At 43.5% G+C, this 21453-nt stretch overlaps 1 protein-coding gene across 2 annotated transcripts in view; it reads left to right on the forward strand.

Annotated features, from left to right (window-relative positions):
* Positions 1-21453, forward strand: part of fat2 (FAT atypical cadherin 2) — a 116275-nt gene that overhangs the window by 57359 nt on the left and 37463 nt on the right. For both annotated transcript variants that reach the window (XM_030738688.1, XM_030738689.1), the window contains exons 13-17: positions 1212-1411; positions 3191-3344; positions 4894-5127; positions 10426-10815; positions 20523-20734. In XM_030738688.1, the coding sequence (XP_030594548.1) occupies positions 1212-1411; positions 3191-3344; positions 4894-5127; positions 10426-10815; positions 20523-20734 (1190 nt within the window). The remainder of the gene's footprint in view (positions 1-1211; positions 1412-3190; positions 3345-4893; positions 5128-10425; positions 10816-20522; positions 20735-21453) is intronic.

Here is a 21453-nt window from a genome sequence, read left to right on the forward strand (position 1 = left end):
TTTTATTACTGGGGAATAAAAACAATATAAAATAGAACATAAACTCTTTACTTTTGTCTCATTCCAAAACAAAACAAACAAACAAATCTGGAGCTGAAATCCTGCCACATTTGTTGCATTTGCTGGTGTGTTGTTGGTGTTAAAGATGTTAAAAGACCACATTTAATCTAAAATAAATCTTAACTTTCATCTGTTTTAACTAGTCCCTATCAGTTAGTCATTTTCATATTTCCTAATTAGTTCAGTTTTGCTTGCCTAACATCTGTCAAATGAAGTCTGTGTATCAGTGCATCATTTTTAATCTACTGAAACATTGATCAGTAAAAATCTGGGACTGCTTTAATAACTGATAAGCATTTTTTTTTCAGAGCAGAGCCAAGTTTATTAGAATTAGAACATTTAAAAAGAGCAGGCGCTGACCTGAAGTCCAGTCGCAGCCGAGGGATCAACAACAGATAAAGTAAACACAAGACTCTGAGAACAACACGGTACCGAGGTAAACTGGATAAAAAATACACGAATAAACTCTATTAAAAAATAAAACTCAGAGTAAAACAACAACATGTTAAAAATGTAGAAGGAAATGTTTTAAAATTAATAAATTGTGGACTTATTAACAACCTCAGCCTGAAGTGCAGCTGAGGTCGGACGGATGAATTAAAATGAAATAAATGAAAACATCACCAGCTGAACTTTCAAAATAAGAGCATGGAATTACCCACGGGTCAATCAGTCACTTTGTTGTCTCTGACAGATCAAAGTCTCCCAGGAACATCTGTGTGAGGGAAACACTGCATTTATCAAAAATGTCTCAGTCGCACAAGTAAAGATCAGAACAGAAAACAGTTTGTAACTTGAATCTGTGAATACTGATTTCTTGCTCATTCGTGGTGCTGGTGGGGACTTTGGTCTAAAAATGTGGATTGTACAGCTGAAGTCGAGATTTAGGAACAATGCCTACCAGAATTTGTGGATCTGAACAGATTCCAGCTGTCTGTCACGTTTCTGCGGCCCTTCACTTCCTGAATCTGAGTCAGTCTGACCCTCTGAGAGGAAATCTGTGGCCACTAGAGTGATGAAAAAGTGCTAAAATGTTTCTGTCATTCCCAGAAAAGGCTGCAGATCATCCATATCGTTCTCCTGCCTGTAAAAACCTGAAAACACGAAGCTCCGCCTCTCTGCCGTCACTCATGTCTTTCTTGCTCTCGCAGCCGGAGACCCACTGGGCCAGTTTGCCATCGTGCAGGTGGAGGAGGGCGAGTGGGGTTTGATTGTGAAGGAGAGTCTGGACCGAGAGGCCAGAGACAGATACACTCTCAGAGTCACAGCCACCGACGGCAAGTTTGAGGCTCCCATCACCGTGGACGTCCACGTGCTGGACATCAATGACAACAGCCCGCTGTGTGAGCAGGTGAGCGAGCCCCGTGCAGGTGACTGTGATCTCACCACACAGCAGCTCCGCAGTCAGACACATGCTCAGTACTGAGCTATTACAATACGTTTAGTCTCGACTTCATGTAACATTTAATTGAATATTGAATTAGGTCTCAGTTTAAAGCAATCACTGTTGGACAGTTTAATGAAGAAATTAAGGATGTATGAAAATGTTCACCCTGCAATCATATATCAATTCAATTAATTCAGTTTTATTTATATAACATCGAATCACAACAGTTGCCTCAAAGCACTTAAACGCCTGATCTTCCAGCAGCCTGTAAAAATATTTCCATTATAATCACATAATTCTATATTGAATGCAAACAATACTACTAATAATTATAATAATAGCATTATACTTAATAATGTGTTATTAACATCATAAGCAGTTAATAATATATTTATTAACCTTAGCAGCCATCGTTCTCACATAAGTTTTGTCACATAAAAAAATTTAACACTGGTGTAATAATAAAGCCCAAAAATGAGAGTATGAATTATAAGAAACTCCAGGCTTTCATTAAGACCCCTAAGCAAACTCTGTGAACTGTTTCATACATGTTCCTGTGATTGCCTCGTGACCTGACAGTAATCAAACAATTAGTCCTTTTTAACACATATGTTAATAAGCATCTTATATGAACTTATTAGCATCTTTTTAACTACTAATTTTCACTTATTACAAGGAAATCAATATAAACTGTTAAATTAATCTCATATTTGCAGTTCTGTCAATGAGACTAAAGTCGTCCAGCAGGGGGCGACTCCTCGGGATGCAAAAGAAGTCTGATTGATGGAAGTCTGTGAGAAAAAGACCTGCTGCGCACCTGGTGTCTGAGCCCAGTAAACACTGTCTGGATGAGTTCATGGTCTCAGTCAGTAGCTGAAGTCTTATTGAGGAAAACACGATGCTAATTTTAGAATTTATGGTCCAGTTAGAGTCAGAGAGGAGCAGGAAGCAGGGGAGGATTTAGGGTGGGGCTTTTGATCATTAAGCATCCCCTCGCTCGTCACACCCAGTTTCAAAACACTACGGGGGAGACTGTGAAAATGCTCAGCTTAAATTAACGATCAGTTACCACGGTGATGGTTAATGACGTCAGACTGAAGAAGGGGATCGACCAGTTTGGAGTCTGCAGGCGGTCAAACAGGAAGCAAGTGAAAGGAAACGAGTGACAGCCCCGTGTCTTTTTGCACGTTTGCCGTGTGAATGGGAGGGTCGAGGTTCCTGTAATGAGCTAAAACAAGGTGGAGAAAGAGATTTTAGTTAAGAGACAGAAAAAGTACAAGTAGGATTTATGCCTGCAGCTACCTGAAAACCAGCCATCCATTTCTTCCACTTACCCACTTCAGGGTGGTGGGTGGAGGAGTCGGGGGGGCTGGAGCCTATCCCAACTGTTGACTGAAAATTAAAATAAAATATTTGTGAGGCGTCTTCAGTGCTGCATGCGTTTCTACAGACCCAGATGTCTACATGACTGTGAGTGTGTGTGTTTTTCCAGCTGTCACAGTGAGCAGAGCGGCACACACGCTGCTCTTGATGTTTATACCCGTACGTTATCGTGTCAGAACACTTCAGATGTAACTAACCTGTTATAAATGATTTCAAGTGTCCTTTTCTCCTCTCGGCTCAGTAGGTGTGTTCCTGCTGTCTGCTGCAATCCTTTTTACTCTTTAATCCAGCTTAACTGAGACCCATTAGGTAAATTATTATTGATTATTACTGATTATTGTTATTATCCTCCTGCTGCAGCTAGTGTACACAGAGGTGGTGATGGAAAACTCGCCCTCCAGCATGTTTGTGCTCAAGGTTTCAGCATCAGATCCAGACGTGGGCACTAATGGCCAGATCTCCTACACCCTCCACGGTCCAGACGCCGACAAGTTCCATCTCGAACACAGGACAGGTACGACGACGTCCCCCTCAGTGAGGTGGCGATAGTATCGGCAGGGACTGAGCTGACTGGAGCCAAAAGCGTCTCTGTTATCACATCACTGACATCCATCACATCTCACTTCTGTTGGAACAACTTTCACGGCCTGCTGTGATATTAGTCAGTCTTTAGACATACTCACAGGTCAAAATCCCCCCTTGTCATATTGCATATAAAGCTAAAGTCTGATTTTGTAATGAATATACAAAATAAAAGATGCACGGATCTCCAAGGGGCATTAAGTTACCTTGTATTGCAACATTATTGTATCATTGTAATGAGATTTGGGCTGTTAGATAACTTTGACTACGATTGAGTCATATTCTATTAGCTTCATCAGGCTCCAGTTTGTTCACCATCTTCTTTCAAAAAAGCCCAGATGATGCAAAATCTGAAGCTGTGCACAGACTCATACTTCAGCAGCCACGGGTCCCTCTAGCAGCTGCCTGGTGCTCTGAAAAATAAAATAGCTGATACACACAAAGGTGGAGAAGGCCTTGAAAAGATTTTAAAGTTGTTGGATTGGCTGGAAGGCTAATCAGAGCCTTCATGGAAGAGTCGTTTCCTCTGCCCCTGCCAGCATGAGCACGTCTGAACACTGAGACAGTCCTGATGCCTTTCTGAGGTTTTAGAGAACAAAAGGTGCAGGATCTATTAAAGAACACCTCTCCATGGGGCGCATCGGCGAACATTTCACGACAAAAGGGAAGAAATGATTCAGTAAAAAAAAAAAAACAGCAAAATGTGAAAACACTCCATAAGAGCTGAAGATGAAAAGAGGACTGGCAAAACAGCACAGTGATCCTAAACACGCTTCAGAATCCACTCCGGGAAAAAAAAACAGTTTCTCCACCAGAGGCCGGCCTGAAGGCATTACCACTGAAAATGTGGACGTCAAACGAGGCACACGTTAAAGAGAGCCCGGAAAGCTGAGAAGAATAAAATCCTAAACCAGGAATTCAAAGACTCTCGCTTTCTACAAAAAGTCTTTACAAGCTGTGATACCTGCCAGATTAGGTGTAACAAAGGAAGCGTTCTGAGGCTTCAGGAGATGGAGAAACTTTGGAGGGAAAGCATTAAAGAAACACACACACATTCAGCAGCAGTTCAAACCAAACTCTTCCCCAGAGGTGTCCACGCTGACACCCTCATACAGTGACGACAACATTTGTGTTTTCACAGTCACATGACTGCAGCACCTGTGTGATAATAATAACTTAAATTAACTTAAATTAAATAACTTAACTGAGCTGCTCGTTAATGTGCTTCCTGCTGTTGAGGAAAATGTGAAAATAACTGCAGCTGTTATTTCAAAGGGCTAACCAGGCTTCAGTAACGCTGACCTGAAGCTGACGCACAGATCATTTAAATATGAGACAGTCACGTTTACGTGATGAATACTAAAGGTCAGCATTTTACCATGCAGTCGTTAACATGCAAGAACAATTTTTTAATCTGTAAATGCGTTGGCCTTTTTTCTGGCATGGGAGTTTAATGGTTGAGTCTTGTCCATCTCTCCCAGGTGAGCTCTTCACTCTGGCCGTGCTGGACCGTGAAAAGGATGTCGAGGTCAACCTGGTGGCGAAGGCGACGGACGGCGGCGGTCGATCCTGTCAGGCTGACATCCTGCTGATGATCCAGGACATGAACGACAACCCGCCACACTTCTCCTCCAGCCACTACGAGGTCACCGTGTTTGACAACACCACGGTCCACACGCCGGTCGCCATCGTGTACGCCAAAGACCCCGACACAGGTGAGCTGCTGCTGAGTTTGAAATGCCGCTCTGGGTGCAGTGAAGGTGGAGTAATGAGATGCGGGAACATTATGTTGTTTCTGTCAGGTTTCAACACGTTGGGATGAACCCTTCATCCTGGTATCGTCAGTCCTTTTTACACCTTAAAGCCTAATGCTCGGGCTTGCCTGTATCTGTGTGAGGTGTGAGTGTGGTTTTAATGATACCAAGCATAATAAAGGCAAAGCCATCCATGAAACACCCACCTAAAGTACACCTTTCCTGTCATTCCAGCTGTATTATAGGGTCTTTACCTTACAATATAAAGTGCCTCGAGGCAGCGACTGTTTGTTATTTGGTGCCATATGAATAAACTTGATCTGAATAGAGTGCTGGGTAGCATAGGCAGAAGGTACCACTGGGGACTGATGGGCTACAAGAGTAGAAGGAACTGAGGAAAACTGAGAGCTGAAATACACACAAGGGATGATCAGGGAAAGAGGACACAGCCAGGGAGAACAGCTGAACTGAATCGAATTATTGAGGCAAGGGAAGCAAAGCTGAACACAATGCACCTCGCTCTGCTCACTGGGTCACACCCACTTCACATTTTTAGCTTGTTTGTCCACGAGATCTTCAACAGCATTCCGAGGGAGGCTGAGGACATTGAGTCCAAATGGACCGTGTTCCACACCTCCATTGTTGAGGCTGCTGCATGGAGCTGTAGCTGCAAGATGTTTGGTGCCTGTTGTGGTGCAATCCCCAAACCAGATGTTGGACACCGGAGGTGAAGGGAGCCATCAAGCTGAAGAAGAGGCCTATCAGGGTTGGTTAGCCTGTGGGACTTTGGAGGCAGCTGATGGGTACCGGCAGGCTGAGCAGAACACGGCTCGGTTAAAGTAAAAACTCTGTGTGGGAGAAGTTCGGGGAAAAAGACTGCCCTGAAGTCATTCTGCCAAACCATCAGGTACCTCAGGAGAGGAAAGCAGTGCTCGACCCACACAGTTTATAGTTGACTTCTGTAGTGGAAGCAGAGCCTTGGATGAGGGGGATGACTCACCCATCACTGGGAGTGAGGTCACTGAGGTGGTTAAACAATTCCTTGATGGCTGGAACAGCTCTTTACCCTCTCAAGGACATTTGTGTTTTATGGACCTGGAGGGGGTGCCCTGGGGTGTCTGGTTTATTGTTACGACCCATTTAGTTCCTGTACAGCCGCAGTGAGCGCTCGGTCCGCAATAAGAAAGACTTGTTTCCTGTGCGATTGGACTCCACCACGGCTGACCTTCGTCCCTTTGTGTTCAGAGTATTCATGGACAGAATTTCTAGGTGTAGCCATGTGAAGCACGTCTTCCATCTTGGTGGCCCCAGAATCTCATCTCTGCTTTTTGTGGATGTTGTGGTTCTGTGGGCTTCAACAGGCAGTGCCTCCAGCTCTCAGTGCAACGGTCGGCAGCCGCTGCCCCTCCAAATCCAAAGGAGCCAGTTTAGCTGGCTTGGACATTTGATTAGGATGCCTCATGGGTTCTGTGCAAGTCCAACCGGGAGGAGGCACCGGGGTAGAACCATGACAGACTATATCACTCGGCCGGCCTGGGAACACCTCAGTGTTCCCCTGGATAAGCTGGAGAAGGCGGCTGGACAGAGGGGGGGTCTAGGCTTCTCTGCTTAGGCTGCTGCCCCTGCAACCCAAAGATAAAAGCCTAATTAATCTGTATTTGTAACAGTCTTCAGTGTCTGAATAGTTTGAAATGTGCACTTTCACTTTGTGACAGTCTTAGGCCAAAGCATGCCACACTTTGTTTTTATTTTGGAATTTTGTTCCAGTTCATTATTATGGCCACATTTCTGCCTGTAAACTTGGCCGTCGTGCTTCAGATTTATGCGTAACATGGTCTATTGTGCATCTGTGTGAAAATGTGTGTGTCAGGCATAGGTGTGTCTTTGTGACAAAGCATAACTGAACCCACAACAAAATGAATGTCAGGCATAGAAACTGTTTAATTAAGCTTTAATATTTGGTGCTCGGGTTGCTGACCTTGTCCAAATATTATTTCGTAAAGTCTATGCAGTCCTGAATTAGGACATATGAGTGCTGCTTTATATAAGCATTAACTGTGAACTATGGTATTTTAAAAATTAAATCAAGATATCATTTTGATAATACACATATAATAATGCTTTAAAACATGTTGTTTTTAGAGACAAGCTCAGACACGAATAAAACAAAAGAAACTGAATGTGTCAGTACACCTGTGTGAATTATGAGCAGCCAGTAAGATCCACCCCGGCATCTGTGTTCAGTGACCTCTGGGGTCTGCTCAGTAACACGAGGAGGACAAACACGCCTCTGCTTTGATGTGTAATTTGTGTGTGAAGAGGCAAAAGTCAAGATATGAAACGACGGGAAAGCTTTTGGGTTTTTTCAGAGTAATCTGCAGGCTGATGACTCAGAGTGACGTCATCACTCCGGCAGGCAGCGCGCAGGTGGAAACTCATAAAACTTTCATACCATTTAAACTGCGTCTGTGGACAAAAAGAACACAGATTCAAAGATTTGTTCAAACTTTGAATGAAGTTTTTAGTAAAAACCGTGTGAGGAAAGTCAGAGCTCACTGTTCTCACTGTTCTCGGTCAAATCTCACGTTTTGATCCGACTTTTGGGGTTTTTCACAAAGCTGTGAGCTGAGTTTCACTGCAACCATCACGATGGTAGAAGCAGAGTAAGAAGAAGCCTGATATGTAGTGTTTATATGCTTTACATTTGTTAGTATTATTCCTGCAGAAGTGCAACTACTAAACACGTGTTCATTAATTAATTCTTTCCTCTCCTCCTTCCTGCAGCTCATGTAAAGCTGCATCGTTGTGTTTCCTCCGGTCCTCATGTGACTGAAGTGAGCTGCCACAGTTTGGTGCAAATTTCCAGTCCCGTCTTTAAATGCCCTATTAATTAGTTTCCTTTCATAATTGTAGGATCAGTGAAGCCATATTAAAGTAAAGAGTTTGTTCACCTGAAACGAGCTGCAGAGCTCGGTTTGTGCAGGTGTGTGTGGTGTTTGGTGTGTCATTCAAATCCTGGATGGGTTTAACCACAGTCACACCGGGACTGCTGGAAATGCAGCTGCTGCGCACACATCAGTCTGTACAGAGGTGGGCAGATTCAGACAGGTAGGCGCACACGGAGACCGAACGGGTCGGCCGCACCTTCAGATGTGCAGCAGCTTGTCCTCTTTCTCAACACTGACAACTTTCTCACAGACACGAGTGACTCACAGACATGTTTCTGTTTTCTTTAATGTTTTATTTGCCAGATAAAAGGATCCAAAACACTTCAGTAAAAAAGCAGCCATCAAAAGATAGAAAGATAGATCTGGAATGATGCAAATACGTCATTCTCAATAAACTAAGGAGCAGAATGTGGGCACACATGAGGAGGAGAGCGAAAACAACAGTGTCATGCGACTATTGAAGCACTAATCCTCTGAAAATCCAGCATCAAGTGTTTGACCTTTCGCTGCAGTGCCATCTTTAGGCCACTTAGTTTGTTAAATTCAGTACAAAAATGTGTTTTCCTTCCAAAGCTGCTGTGTGTGAGTGCATTGGAGGAGTTAAAACACTGACACTCATATTAACCTGTGCAATTATCCAGAGTTTGAGCTCCTGAACTTGTGAAATAATTGTGAGTCACATCAAGGTGACTCCAGGGCAGCGGTTGTTACCCCTGAGTAATTACCACCGGAGCAGAGAGTGAAAATTAACATCCAGAAGAGAAGTGAGAAAAATAAACACGCTGTTTTTTTGCAGGATGCCGTTATTCACCGAGCAGCCCGACTTTGATCGGCTTCATTGGAATCTGAACGTTTTTCCTTCCTGTCAATCATTTCACAACATTTCAGATCAAAGTTGGAGCTCCAGGTTTAAAACTGCACTCCTGTTAACTCCTCACTGAGTTACCGGTTAATTAACCTCCTGATGAGGGATTTAGGGATTTTATGAAGGGTCATTTTCATCATCTGGGGGACAATTTCTTATCGTTTCATGAAAAAAACGCACTAAAAGAGGTTGAACTGAAGCCCCCGTTTTCTTCCAGCTTCACCCAGTTTTACTCTGATGGTGGCAGACGGCGGTGTCGTGCCTTTCGGCTGTGTCGGAGCTCAGAAACAGTCGTGTCTCCCGGCTGTTTGAGGCTTTTGGCACACATTGAAGGTTCCTCGATATCAAAATCTCAACAGCTTTTCATCTCATGTTTACACAGTTTACAGTTACATGTGGTTCGTTTTTTGTTTTCATACTTTGAGTCAGTTACACTATGAGGAACCTTGAAGCCATTTTTGATCACTCAAAACAAACATGTACGACTGCCTTCTTTCATCTCAGCAAAATTAAAAGCATTGCATCATCCGGTTCCTCTAACAGCTCCCAAAACACCTTCAGTGGATGCAAAACAGGGACTACAAAATGAGGTCATATTTCTTGCATATTAGCTTCTGTTCAGAGGCTTTTTCGATGAAGTTAGAGGTGGATCAGGTGACCCTGAACATCCCTTTCTCGGTTTGCTCATTGTATGTCTGCAGGATACTGCTGCAGGATTTCCCATGATGCACTTCTCAGGATTTCCTCTTGGCTCCCACTGCTGCGTGTCATTATCTTTTGTCCTGTTCTTTTATCTTTAACTTTTCTCTCTTCCATAATTTGTGTTTTGTGTCTCTGTGCTCTCGTTCTTCTTTCCCCTCAGCGTGCACTGATCAGCAGCTCCTCAGTGTTCCTGGTTCTCTTTGAGGTTAAAGGGAGTTTTTTCTTCCTCCCGTCACCAAGCGCTGCTCACAGAGGATCGTCTGATTGTCAGGCTGTTCTCGCTCATATTCCATATATTAATATTCCAGTCTCATCTAATCAGCCTGCTACCTTAGTAAAGCCAACACATGTAGACATATTTCATTCTTGATTAACTGAATATATTCAGTAAGACCAGCACTAACTCCTGATTATAATCAAAACTGTTGCCTTATAAAGTGGGCCTGTTTCCACCCACTGCAGTTTATAGAGTAGATCAAAGTTGCACCAGTTTGCTCATTATACATCTGTTCATGTATTTAAATTTAAACACAATAGAGCACTCATACAAGTTTGAGAAGATGTGAGTATTATGTATTTTTATCATTGTTGTATCATTTTTCTCTGCATATAATTGATCATAATTATAACCTGGGCAGGATAAGTGGTGTAAAATGGACGAATTAACTCAATAAAGTGAGTTAAAGTGTCAAAGAAAGGAGCACATATTTTCAGACGCCTTACAGTCCGTGTTTCTGTGCTCAGGTATCAACTCGGAGGTGAAGTACTCCCTCCTGTCCGGCGATGACGGCTACTTCTCTCTGGACGAGTTTTCTGGGATCCTGCGGCTAGAGCGACCTCTGACCCCCGAAACTCCACCCACCTTTGAGCTAAAGGTGAAGGCCACCGACCGGGGTCTGCCTCGTCACCTCTACTCTGTTGCTACGGTGACGGTGGATGTGGTCTCCCTGGACGACTACCAGCCCGTCTTCCTGAGCTCTGAGTACACCGCCCAGCTCCCAGAGTCCTCAGCGGTCGGGTCCGAGGTGCTGAGCGTCTCAGCACTCACCAGAGACGGCGGCGGCCCGGATCCCATCGTGTACCGCATCATCTCCGGGAATGAGGACGGCCGCTTCCTGCTGGACTCACGAACAGGTCAGAACACCTGGTTACATATTTTTAGCACCTGATGAATCAGTTCTCGGGTGGAGCTGACTCTCACAGTCTGCTGTTTGTACTGAAAGCTGCTAAAATGGTGATGATACCAGCAGCTCCCTTTTCCACATATCTCATAGAAAATAGTTGGTTAAATACATTAAAAAAAGAAAATTTGAATAAAAGCACAAAACCTGAAAATGAACCACAGGTGGAGATTCTCCGCTCACTGGTTCTGAGATTTTTTCACCATAAAAACACAAAGCAGGAACATATTAATAAAAACCTTTGTCTGATTTCTGAGCCGGAGGCTCTCAGATTACGCAGCACCAGATGAGCTGAGTATTTAAATTGAGACCAATTGTAATATTTTATCTACATTCATATTTAGCACCTTAAGCTTCCTGCTAAAGGCCACAGCAGGAAATGCTTTGGGTTCAGTTATAATTTATCCAAACAGCTGAATCATTCTGGACGAAGAATAAAAACACAGATTTGTGTTTAATTGTGAATCTTCTGAAACATGAAGTACCCGTGCTGCTCCTGCAGCTGGAGAAACGAGCTCTGCCCCCTGGTGGATTTCAAACTCTGAGTGAACTGCAGTGTGCCCTTTGGACTGTGTGGGACTGTCTCACAGCTTACTGCCAATAAATCATTAAAGGCCCGAAGAAATGCTCTCATTGATCACTGCCCACTGCTTTAGCTTTCATTACTTAGTTTGAAAAGCCAAGACAAGATGATGAGGACGTCACATTTAATTAAGCAGCACGAGAAACCCAGAGAAGATTTACCAGGATCGCAGGTTATTCTTTGTTCGGCAGCAGGATTTAAAAGTCTTGTGTGAAGTCTTTGTTTGTGCTGCGCTCACTCCTGAAACAGAAATGAAAGTGATCGGCTAAACCTGCAAATGGATCCAAATTAAAACTGTTTTCACAAATGAACTTGCAGGGAGCAGCGAATCCCTGCATCACGTTCACACACACCTCTGTCAGGTGACAGCGAGAAAAGCTGAGGACAGCAGCTTTAAAGTGGTCACAGCAGGCTGTTAAAGGGGGGAAGGGGGGGCTAGTAAAAGTGATTTCATTTGATTGCCTTCAGGAACAATCCAGGAACACCTCTCTCTGCCCTCGCTGCAAAGATCTCACTAATCAATACAACCTCGGGTCTGTCAGTATGTGAGCACTGCAGCAAAGCGAGTCACTGACTCAGGCGTCCACCATTCAAGCCAAAATCAGCCAGTTTACCGACCGTGAGCGTGCAGCACACGCTCATGGAGCGTCTTGTGCTGAGTAAGGATTTGCAGAGAAACGCGTCCGTCAGTGATGGCTGTTCACACCCTGCAGCAGAAACTGTTTCAGAAGGAAAACCTGTTCTGTTCCCTGTTTGAAGACCGTGACTGTACCGGCATTTAAAGCATGGCACTAACAGCCAGAGGGCTCTCGGGGTGTCACACAGCATCTGCGTCCCATCATTAAACTGAGTCCGTTTGTTTGTGTGGTTTGCATCCCATTAGGACTCTTGTTTTTCATGTGATGATTTATTATTACTAATTGCTAAATGCTAAGCTTAGCAAAACTGCTGACTGGTTCTAGCGTCAGATTTATCCAACATACAGAATGTGAGAATATGATTGGTCAGCATGTTTTCCAGCATGTTTAAGTTTAAATGGTTTAGTGAAGTTTCAGCTGATAAGTGCTGTGTCGGTGAAACGTGAGAATTTATTTAGTGTATTTCTGGAAGTGGAGTACGCGGAGGTTTGACCCTGACAGATGTTATTAATCCTTGTGCTGATTCTCAGAGCAGAAGATGAAGTTTTTGTTTGTGTTTGTGTTTTGCCGAGTGTTGGTCTGTGTGAGCGCTGCTCTGCTGAAGCGTGGAGAAACTCACATCCCTCCACGGGGGACCGCCTCACAGGAAAAGTTTAGGATTCTGTCTGAAGTGATTTAGATTCCAGCAGAAACTCCAGTTTGTCTTGTTTTTCTAAAAGTTAATTTCCAATCAATACTCTTCCATCCACAGCGTGATTAGAAGCCAGTGACTCACTGACTTGTGGATAATTTATGATTTGAGTTTTTTGATGTTTGCAGAGTGATTCAGAATTGAATCAATTATTGATCCTGTGCGTCGTCCATAAACCTCTCCAAGGATGCTGCTTAGGACACGGTTGTAAACAATAACTCTCCCGCTGGCCTCGGACCAAACAGGGTTTTCCACACACCGGACACGCGGCACTTTGTCTCTCTTTATCCTGCAGCTTCCACACGGGCGGGGTTTAAACACTGTCATGTGACGGGATGTCACGCTGCACAATCTGTCTGCGGATGTTGTTGAGCTGCGTGAACTCCAGAATGAAAGGATGACACGGTAACACAAACAAAGAGCAACAGATCAGTTATGTCTCTTCATATGTCTGCTCAGGAGTAAAAACTATAAATATAAGTTGAGCTGATAATCATTCATTCAAAAAAAAAATCCTCAAATTTAAGAATACAGTTTGCAGCCTTTCATGCATCTGCTTTTACTAGTGAGTTTTATAGAACAGCTTTGCATGATTCACAGTTCAAAATAATCCTCCTTTATCTCGTCATGGGCCTCAGTGCAGCCCCTTCAGTGAAGCAAACTGTTCAAGCTCCTCCCCCCTTAAAGCTGGCATGTTTCTGATTGGCTTGGCTAATTATAAACAGAAGGTCTGAACAGCTGCCCTTCTCTGTGACATCATCCTGATCCGAGAGTGTTTGCAGCCTGTGGTTCTCGGGGACTGCAGTGGCCTCATTATTAGAAACAGTGGAGCAGAAGATATGAGAGGAAATAAGGAGAAGCAGAGGAAGAGGCTGAGCTCTTCTCAGCCCTCGCTGCTGTTTATGTCTCCAAACTTGCCATCTTTTGCTTGTTAGGCAATGGTGTTAACCACTTCACTGTAACAGTGAATAAACAGAAAACACTCTCCTTTAGCTTTTTAAATAATCATTGGAAACTATTACCTGAAATTCAGTGAATTGTACAGAATTTGCAGCCTGTCTGTAAATCTGGGGTTCTCCTACTTTGGAGAAACATATGGAAACAATGTTTCTGATACTTCCAGCGGTCGCTTGGACTTTGGAAGGAAGTAGTTCTTCCACTGGCTGTTAGGATGAGGAATCTGGGGCCTGAAAATGGTTTGAAAACACTCCAGTGACGTGCCAGCAGGGGCACCTTTGGGTGGTGGAATGCTGTGTGACCAAATTACATGGGTAAGATTACAGATTTGTACTTTTAATAAACAGAGAAATAAACTGCAGGCGGTCCAGTGAAAGAACTCCTGAATGACAGGAACGCGTCAGACGGAGGCTAGCCTGGACATGATGTCTTGGCTCAGCTCTATTATTTAGTTTGAGCCCACACACGCCTGCGCACATCAGCACACATGTGTATCAACTCGTCAGGATCTGCTTTGTTCTGAGGGTTGATTTCTGCTGTGTGTGTTTGGGCATGTGGCTCAGTTTTTTAAAGAAGTCGTCTTTATTTTTACGCTTCAAGTGATTCCAGATTAACTCTCCAGTTTGAGTTTTTACAGGGTCAGAAGCTGCCACACAGAGACAATTTGGTCCTGGGGAGGGTCATTAATGTCGTTCCTGGTGAGGGGAGGGCCAGAGATTCCACACATGAGTGAAAATGGATGAGAAGTTAAAAATCTTTCAGGATGTCAGTGAGTTCCTCACAAGGATTCTCCTTGGAAACGGAAAATTATTTGTGCAAGAAGTAAGAAGCAAGGAGTATCAGTCTTAATTAGACCTTAATTAGATCTTAATTAGACTCCAAGCACAACAAAATTAACCACAAACTCCTTTTAGCATAAAAATGATTTAAAACCATCATTAATTTGACCTTTTCTCTTCTCTTTACTCTTACCCCTTCAACTATTCTCAGTAGATGGCTGTACCTCACTGATCCTGGTTTCTGCCTGTTCTTCCTTGTGTGTTCCTAGTGTTTGCTCACAGGGGGTTGTCTGATTGTTGGAGGTTTACTGCAGGGTCCTTACCTAAAAGACAGGTGATTAGACTGCTTGTGGCTCATGGACTAAACTAAGCTTGACAGTCCGGCTCTAAAATGTTTTGTGTGCACAGCGAATCGTGTGGGAAACGGAGGCATTGAAGCTGACAGAGACAAATCGCCTTCAGTGGGCCGCTTCTGTCTGAGAGTCTCTCCACACTGAGCACACAAAGTGCAGGCTGACAGAAACTTTGCAGCAGGGATGACGAGCTGGAGCCAGACCGTCTCTCTGTTTCCATCCCACAGAATAAAATCTGACACATTAGCATAATTACAGCACCTGCACAACTGTTCTGCAGAGGAGTGGGAGTCCCGGCCGGTCTCTGCTCTGCAGTCGGCTTAAATGGGAGTTCTTTACACTAAAAGCACAAACAGGCGCCCTGGTTTTAGAGCTCCTGAGCTCACAGAGGTGACAGGTGCTGGAAGACGTTAGCGGCTGATGGGAAATCAGAGCCAAGACTTTCATTCAGGGAAGGAAAACAAAAGAGTTTCACCGTTTTTGCCAAACAGGCGGTGTCTTGTTTGTGTAGTCATATTAAGATGGAAATCATCAGAAGTGAACTTCATGTGCACCCTCTGGGAGCTTTGAATTTTAGCAGGTTAACAGGAGTGATCTTTGCTTTGAATTCTCTGTTTGCATCAAACTAACTGTGAGAAAATACACCAGCAGCTCATTAAAAAGCATCGACCTCCCGCGGACAGCACAGCCTTTAACTGAACAGTCAGACTCTGCTTTCTAAAGTCTCACATTTGGCATTTTTAATATTTAAAAATGAAAGCGTTTCAGATGCACACCTTCCACTGTAGTTCAACATTAGAGGTAAACAGCATATTTTGGAGCTGTGCCATTCAGAGCACTTCTAAAAGCCGCGAGGATGCAGCGTGAGAGTTCAGCACTCAGGATCAGACTCCACAGTTTCTCAGCGTTTGTCTGTTCGCTGCTCGGTTTGGCTGCAGGGCTCACGGCTGTCTTCATTTTCAAGTTTCAATCTAGCATAATATAAAGTGTGACTCAAAGGTTAAACTAGCACAAAGTCACTTTTACAGTTAAATTAACTTTTATTTAACTTATAGATGCAGGAAAAAAATGACTTGAATTGTGGATTTATTGAATTTCAAAATGGAGAAAACAGTTTCAGTTTGTTTTTCAGTAAAATCTTGAATGCAGTCATTAAAAGTGCTCTAATATCATCACTTTGCTCACTGCTGCATTTTCAACATTTTACAGCCTATTAATTGATTTCTTTTTGATACCTGTAAGAAGATCATTGCAATAATCTAAACGAGAGGAAATAAGAGCAGTAATAATAATGCGAGTGTTTCTCCAAAGTGAGGCTTGAATCAAAAGTCCAGTTTCTGTGAAAGGACCAGGAGACGAGTGAGTGATAGGACGCAGTTTATCAGAACCACAGGTAGGTGTGAGGTCAGGGTCGGGGAGGCGGAGCTGCAGGGAAATGAAATGTTTCATCTGTGTATAGTGGAAGGTTATATAACATTCAGAGACATAATCTGACAGGGAAAGGGTTAATAATGTTTGTGTATGTCAATGTTTAATGGTTCAGGGATCGCCCTTTGACCTCTTTGATAGCACTATGCTGCTGGGCTCGGATATTTAACACTGATCTGGTGCCAGTTTGTTCTCTTGAGATGTTTTTTTTATTTAATCTTTATTTAACCAGGAAAGTCTCATTGAGATTAAGAACCTCTTTTTCAGTGGCGTCCTGGCCGGGATAGGCAGCAGCAAATACAAAACTCCTTTACAAAATGACACGGTTAAAACACAAAGCAAAGACAAATGATTACATTTTTAAAACAAATGAAGAAAAACAAGTGCATGTTGTGCAGTTGGCCTCAAGAGCTGTCAAGGACTGTCTGGATTTTAAAGCACTCGGTGAAATGAACTCAGCCAGTTCCCAGTCTTTCTGTAACCTGTTCCATGTGGAGGGAGCAGAGGGAGCAGTCTGTATCAGACTGGCTGTTTCACCCAGTCCGCTACAGAAATGTGGGACAGAAAGCAGCAACTGGTCTTGAGAACGGAGTGAGTCAGGATCTTCACTTCTCACTGCAATTAAAGCACAGATGTAGGCCGTAATAGTCCAAGTATTGCCTCATAAATAAAAATATATCAGTAACAGATGCAGCGGGTGGCCAAAGTGGGCCCTCCCACCCGAGAGTCTAAATCACAGTGGTGCATCGACACTTTGCAGTTACTGACGACCTCAAGGAACAGCAACAAACTGCTTTTTTGCACTGAAAGAAAAACACGACTTGTTTCGAAAATAAAAACCCAACTTAAAAAAAGCCCAGCGAGCTTCAGTTTCTTCACGAGGTTCTCCGTGTGTGGCTTGAAAATGAGGGGCTCATCAATCAAGACACCCAGGTATTTATCAGTGCGCACCAACTCTATTTCATTTCCCGCTGGAGTGAACACTGAGGGGATCATTTGTAGCCTCTTCCTAGAATTTAGCATTGACTTAGTCTTGCCTGCATTGAGAAAAAGTTTCAAGTTAACTCACGAATGCTGGACAATAACAATGCAGGGATTCAGTGGTCTGAGCGAGACTTGGTCCACAGCAGTAAATAACGCTGTCATCGGCATAAAAATGCAGATTTGCACCTGACTCATTTAGACCCAAGACATTGACATAAATAATGAATAGAGATTCGATGCATGAAGACTTCTTTAACACAGAGACAGATGACCATTTACCGTCACACCAGCAGCCACCACGCAGGTCTCTGGACCAGAACTTCTCACTGTGAGGCGACCGCTGCACCACCGTGCTGACCAGCTGTGCGGGTTAACTCGTGGAGTTGGACTAAATGGACTAAAGTTTAGATAGTGATTTTTTCACTCTCACTCAAAAGCCCATTTTACACTACGAGCTGCATCCACACACACATTCTTAAATGCTCACACGCACATGCTAACCCGGATGGATGCATGGGTGGGTACCTGGGGTTCTGTGTCATTGCCCAAGGACACTTGAACTTACAGATGCAGGATCAAACCAGTCAGATTTCTGGAGGCCACAGGTGAGAACAGGGTAACCACTGAGGAGAGTAAGGGCTGCTCCAGGAGCTCGGGTAGGGTGCAGAAGTAAAACTAATGCTCTGGTTCAGCCATGTTAGCAAATTATTGTTTTTTAAAGAAGCATCAAAACGACTCATTTCAGCTCATTTTGTGATTGACTAATTATAAAAGAGTAAATGTGCCAGTTTTGGCACTTGTATCCACTTGTGAATGATTTCCCTGTGATGTGATGAGCTGCATTACATTTTTTTAGCCTCATGCTGTGCTGTATGCATGCCTCAGTTCTGAATCAGACCCTCAGAAATATGAGTCGTGTATCATTTAATGAACAAGGTGTTTATTTCTCTCCTATCAGCTACAATCAGTGCTCTGAAGCAAGGCATTCAGCCGCTGGTTATTGCTTCAACACATCCGTCGCAATGCTGCTGTGTAGTAATAAAACCTGTACAGAGGATTTATTGGCCAGGTAAGAATACACAGACGCCGGGAGCTCAGCCCGAACAATAACTATCACAACTCGACTCATTCGTTCTCAGAGTCGCTTCACGATGGTGGAAAAGTGATTTAAGTGTGACGTGTGCTGATAATGATTTAAGGTGTTCAGATTGAAAGGATGGTGGTGGACCATTATTTTTGTTGGATCCCGTTTTGTGTTTTGTCAGTGAAGTGTGGTTCAGCAGACTGGCTGCGAGCCGTGAGGTTTACTGAAGTCTGAGAGGGACGCTGCCCCTCAGGCCCGTCCAGTTTAACAGACAACAGGTTAACAGCAGATTAAAGCTAGACGCTCAGCTACAAAACACAAAAACACTCATTCCTTATTACATTTACATGCCTGAGTTTAGGAGACGCAGGTGTGAAATATGACATGAAAAAGCCGAGTATGAGAAACAGAAGAGGGAAAGTTTTTATTTTTATTTATTTAAGAGAGAAATTACACAAGTTCTTTACTGAGACTGATGAACCTGTCCCAGGACAACAAACTGTTTCTGCGTGTTCGTGGCTGTCCTCGCACTTGGTGTTAGCTCTCGCTGCAGTAGTGTGTCACTTCCTGTTCCTGTTTTGTGTAGCTTAATCTGTGGAACTCGATTAAATTGAAACTTACTTAAATTGGTCCTTACTCAGAGTTTCTCTCTGATTTTTCAGACTTTTTGTCTGATTTAGTGCTCAGTTCAGATAAAATAATTATAGTGGGTGATTTAAACATCCATGAGTTCCTGTTTTTGCTGGACAAAGCCGAGGGCATCCCACAGTGAGGCCATGCCTTCAGTGAAGAGACATCATTCAGAAGCTGCAGGGTTGACTCCACGTGAGTTTAGAGGATTTGGAGGCTCATTTGGAAATGGGACACCAGTAACCTGTGTGAGGATTCAGTCAGAGCAAATATTTAAAATCAGGTCATAAATATGTTTTACTATAATAATAATTTACTTAAAATCTGCAAGTTATTTGGAAAGAAACCCCAAGCAGAAGGTTGAAGGACGGCTCTGTTCAGCATCTGGAGCAGCAGCATGGTGTCAGTGCAACTAAGATACTGTGTTAATGTATAAAAATATACATTAATATATAAAAATGCATCTGTCCTAATGAAACTCTTTGCAATACTCATACATATTTTTAAGTCAAATCTGTGAAATTTAAATCTAACCATATCCATCGAATACAACTAAAGCTTGTTGTCACAGTTTTGCTTTAGGCCAAGGTGAAGGTAAAATATTCATTTAGCACTTCAGCTGTCACATATTTAATACTTAACTGGTAATTCATAGCAAAGAATCTGCCACTTCTTCTCAGATTTAGTGTTTTCTGTCTGTATTTTCTTTGCCCTCCAACACACAGACGTGTCATTTATAACCAGTGGGAAGCAAACACTCGGTAACGAGACTGGATTGATGGACTGGCCGAAGGAGGAGAGAGCTGAGGGTGAGAGGGAGTGTCTGTTCAGCGGGTTTACATCAGATCAGATAAACGAGGACTTCAAACCATCTGAATTAAAAAAACGGATTAAAAAAAATGTGCGTCCCTCTCACTTAGACGCCTCTTTCATCGCCGCCATAAATCGGGGTTAGGCTCCACACGTGGATGACGCTCACACATGACGGGAGCAGCCGTGGAAAGATTTATGGTTAAACTCACAGCTTCACTGAGCCGTCAGCAGGAAGAGTTCCACAGATATGCTGCACCACACCAAACGCCCTGCAGGCACCGTGGGAACATCGATTTTAAACTGTTTATTGTATCTGTCGGTCTGCATTGTATTGATTCTGCATTGTAATGTGGTGTCCATTCACGCAGAGCTGCATGAAAGTCGTTTTTAATGTAGGGAGTGAGGACATAAATGCAGAGTGGGGTCACTGTGATTTACTAAAGTTTGCCTCTGTGGTGAACTTCTCTTGTTCTGCTTCTCCTTATTTCCTGTCACGTGACCCCTGCTCCTGCTTCTTATAATGACCCCACTTTTTATTTCACAGTTGGGACTCTAATGTTGTTTTACAGCTAAATAATGATTTCCACTGTCACAGCGAGGAATATTTCTTATTAATTTAATGCTGGTGTACGACGAGTCTGTGCTGTCAGCATAACCAATATATCATCAGTGGAAAAGGCTGGATCCCTGCCTCAAACCTTACCTTCACCTTTCTTGCAGGCCTTATGACCCTTGTTGCCCCGCTGGATTTCGAGGTTTCCCGGGAATACTACCTGTCTGTGGAGGGGAGCCGTGGGAAGTCCTCACTCAGTGACGTCACCACGGTTGTCATTAATGTGACAGACGTGAATGACAACACGCCGGTGTTTGGGCAGGGCGACTACAGCGCTGAGGTATCGGAGGATCTCACGCCTGGAAGCCTGGTGATGAAGGTGGGGGCAGATTTACACTTTCAGAGGAAAAAAATTAGGATTTCTTTACATTCTTATACGGAAAGTTTCCTTCAGTTCTGCAGCTGAAGACTAATAGAGAGGTGGTTATTCTGAGTAGACACACTTATGTGCAGCATTTAATGCATTCATTCATTCATACATTGTAAATACAAAAGTATCACTAACCAAACTGCATTAAAACAACTTTGATTCAAAATATTTCTGAAGCTCTTTGGCTGCAGAACTGAAGTTAGTGCTGTTCTTTCGAGTCCCACCACCCGCACAAAGACATGCGTCAACACCCTCACATCCAAGGTGTGACCTGCAGATATTTAGTGGAATGCGAGCACATGCACTCAGATTATCTCATATCGCCCACACGCACGTACGTAATGCAGCAGCGCCAGGCAGCGTGCTAATGTAGAGAATTAAACTAATGAAAAACATTCATCCACATAACAGCAGCATGAGAGGATCCTGCCGCCTGTTGATGATGTACATCTGCAAAAAGCAGATTAAAAGCACACGTGCACGCGCGCCGTTATTCACCAACACGCCAGCCGTCATCTGTCAGGCCAGCAGCAGAGATAATGCAGCAATAATGCAGCTCAGTGGCTCTCTGATGGTCGCACCATGGTTGGATGATGACGTTTCATATTTGACATTTTTCCCTCTCTTGTCATCTGTTCCCACAGAGTCAGTTTCACTATTAAACTGTG

This window comes from Archocentrus centrarchus, chromosome 10, assembly GCF_007364275.1.
Source record: "Archocentrus centrarchus isolate MPI-CPG fArcCen1 chromosome 10, fArcCen1, whole genome shotgun sequence".
In the NCBI taxonomy this organism is placed as follows: Eukaryota; Metazoa; Chordata; class Actinopteri; order Cichliformes; family Cichlidae; genus Archocentrus; species Archocentrus centrarchus.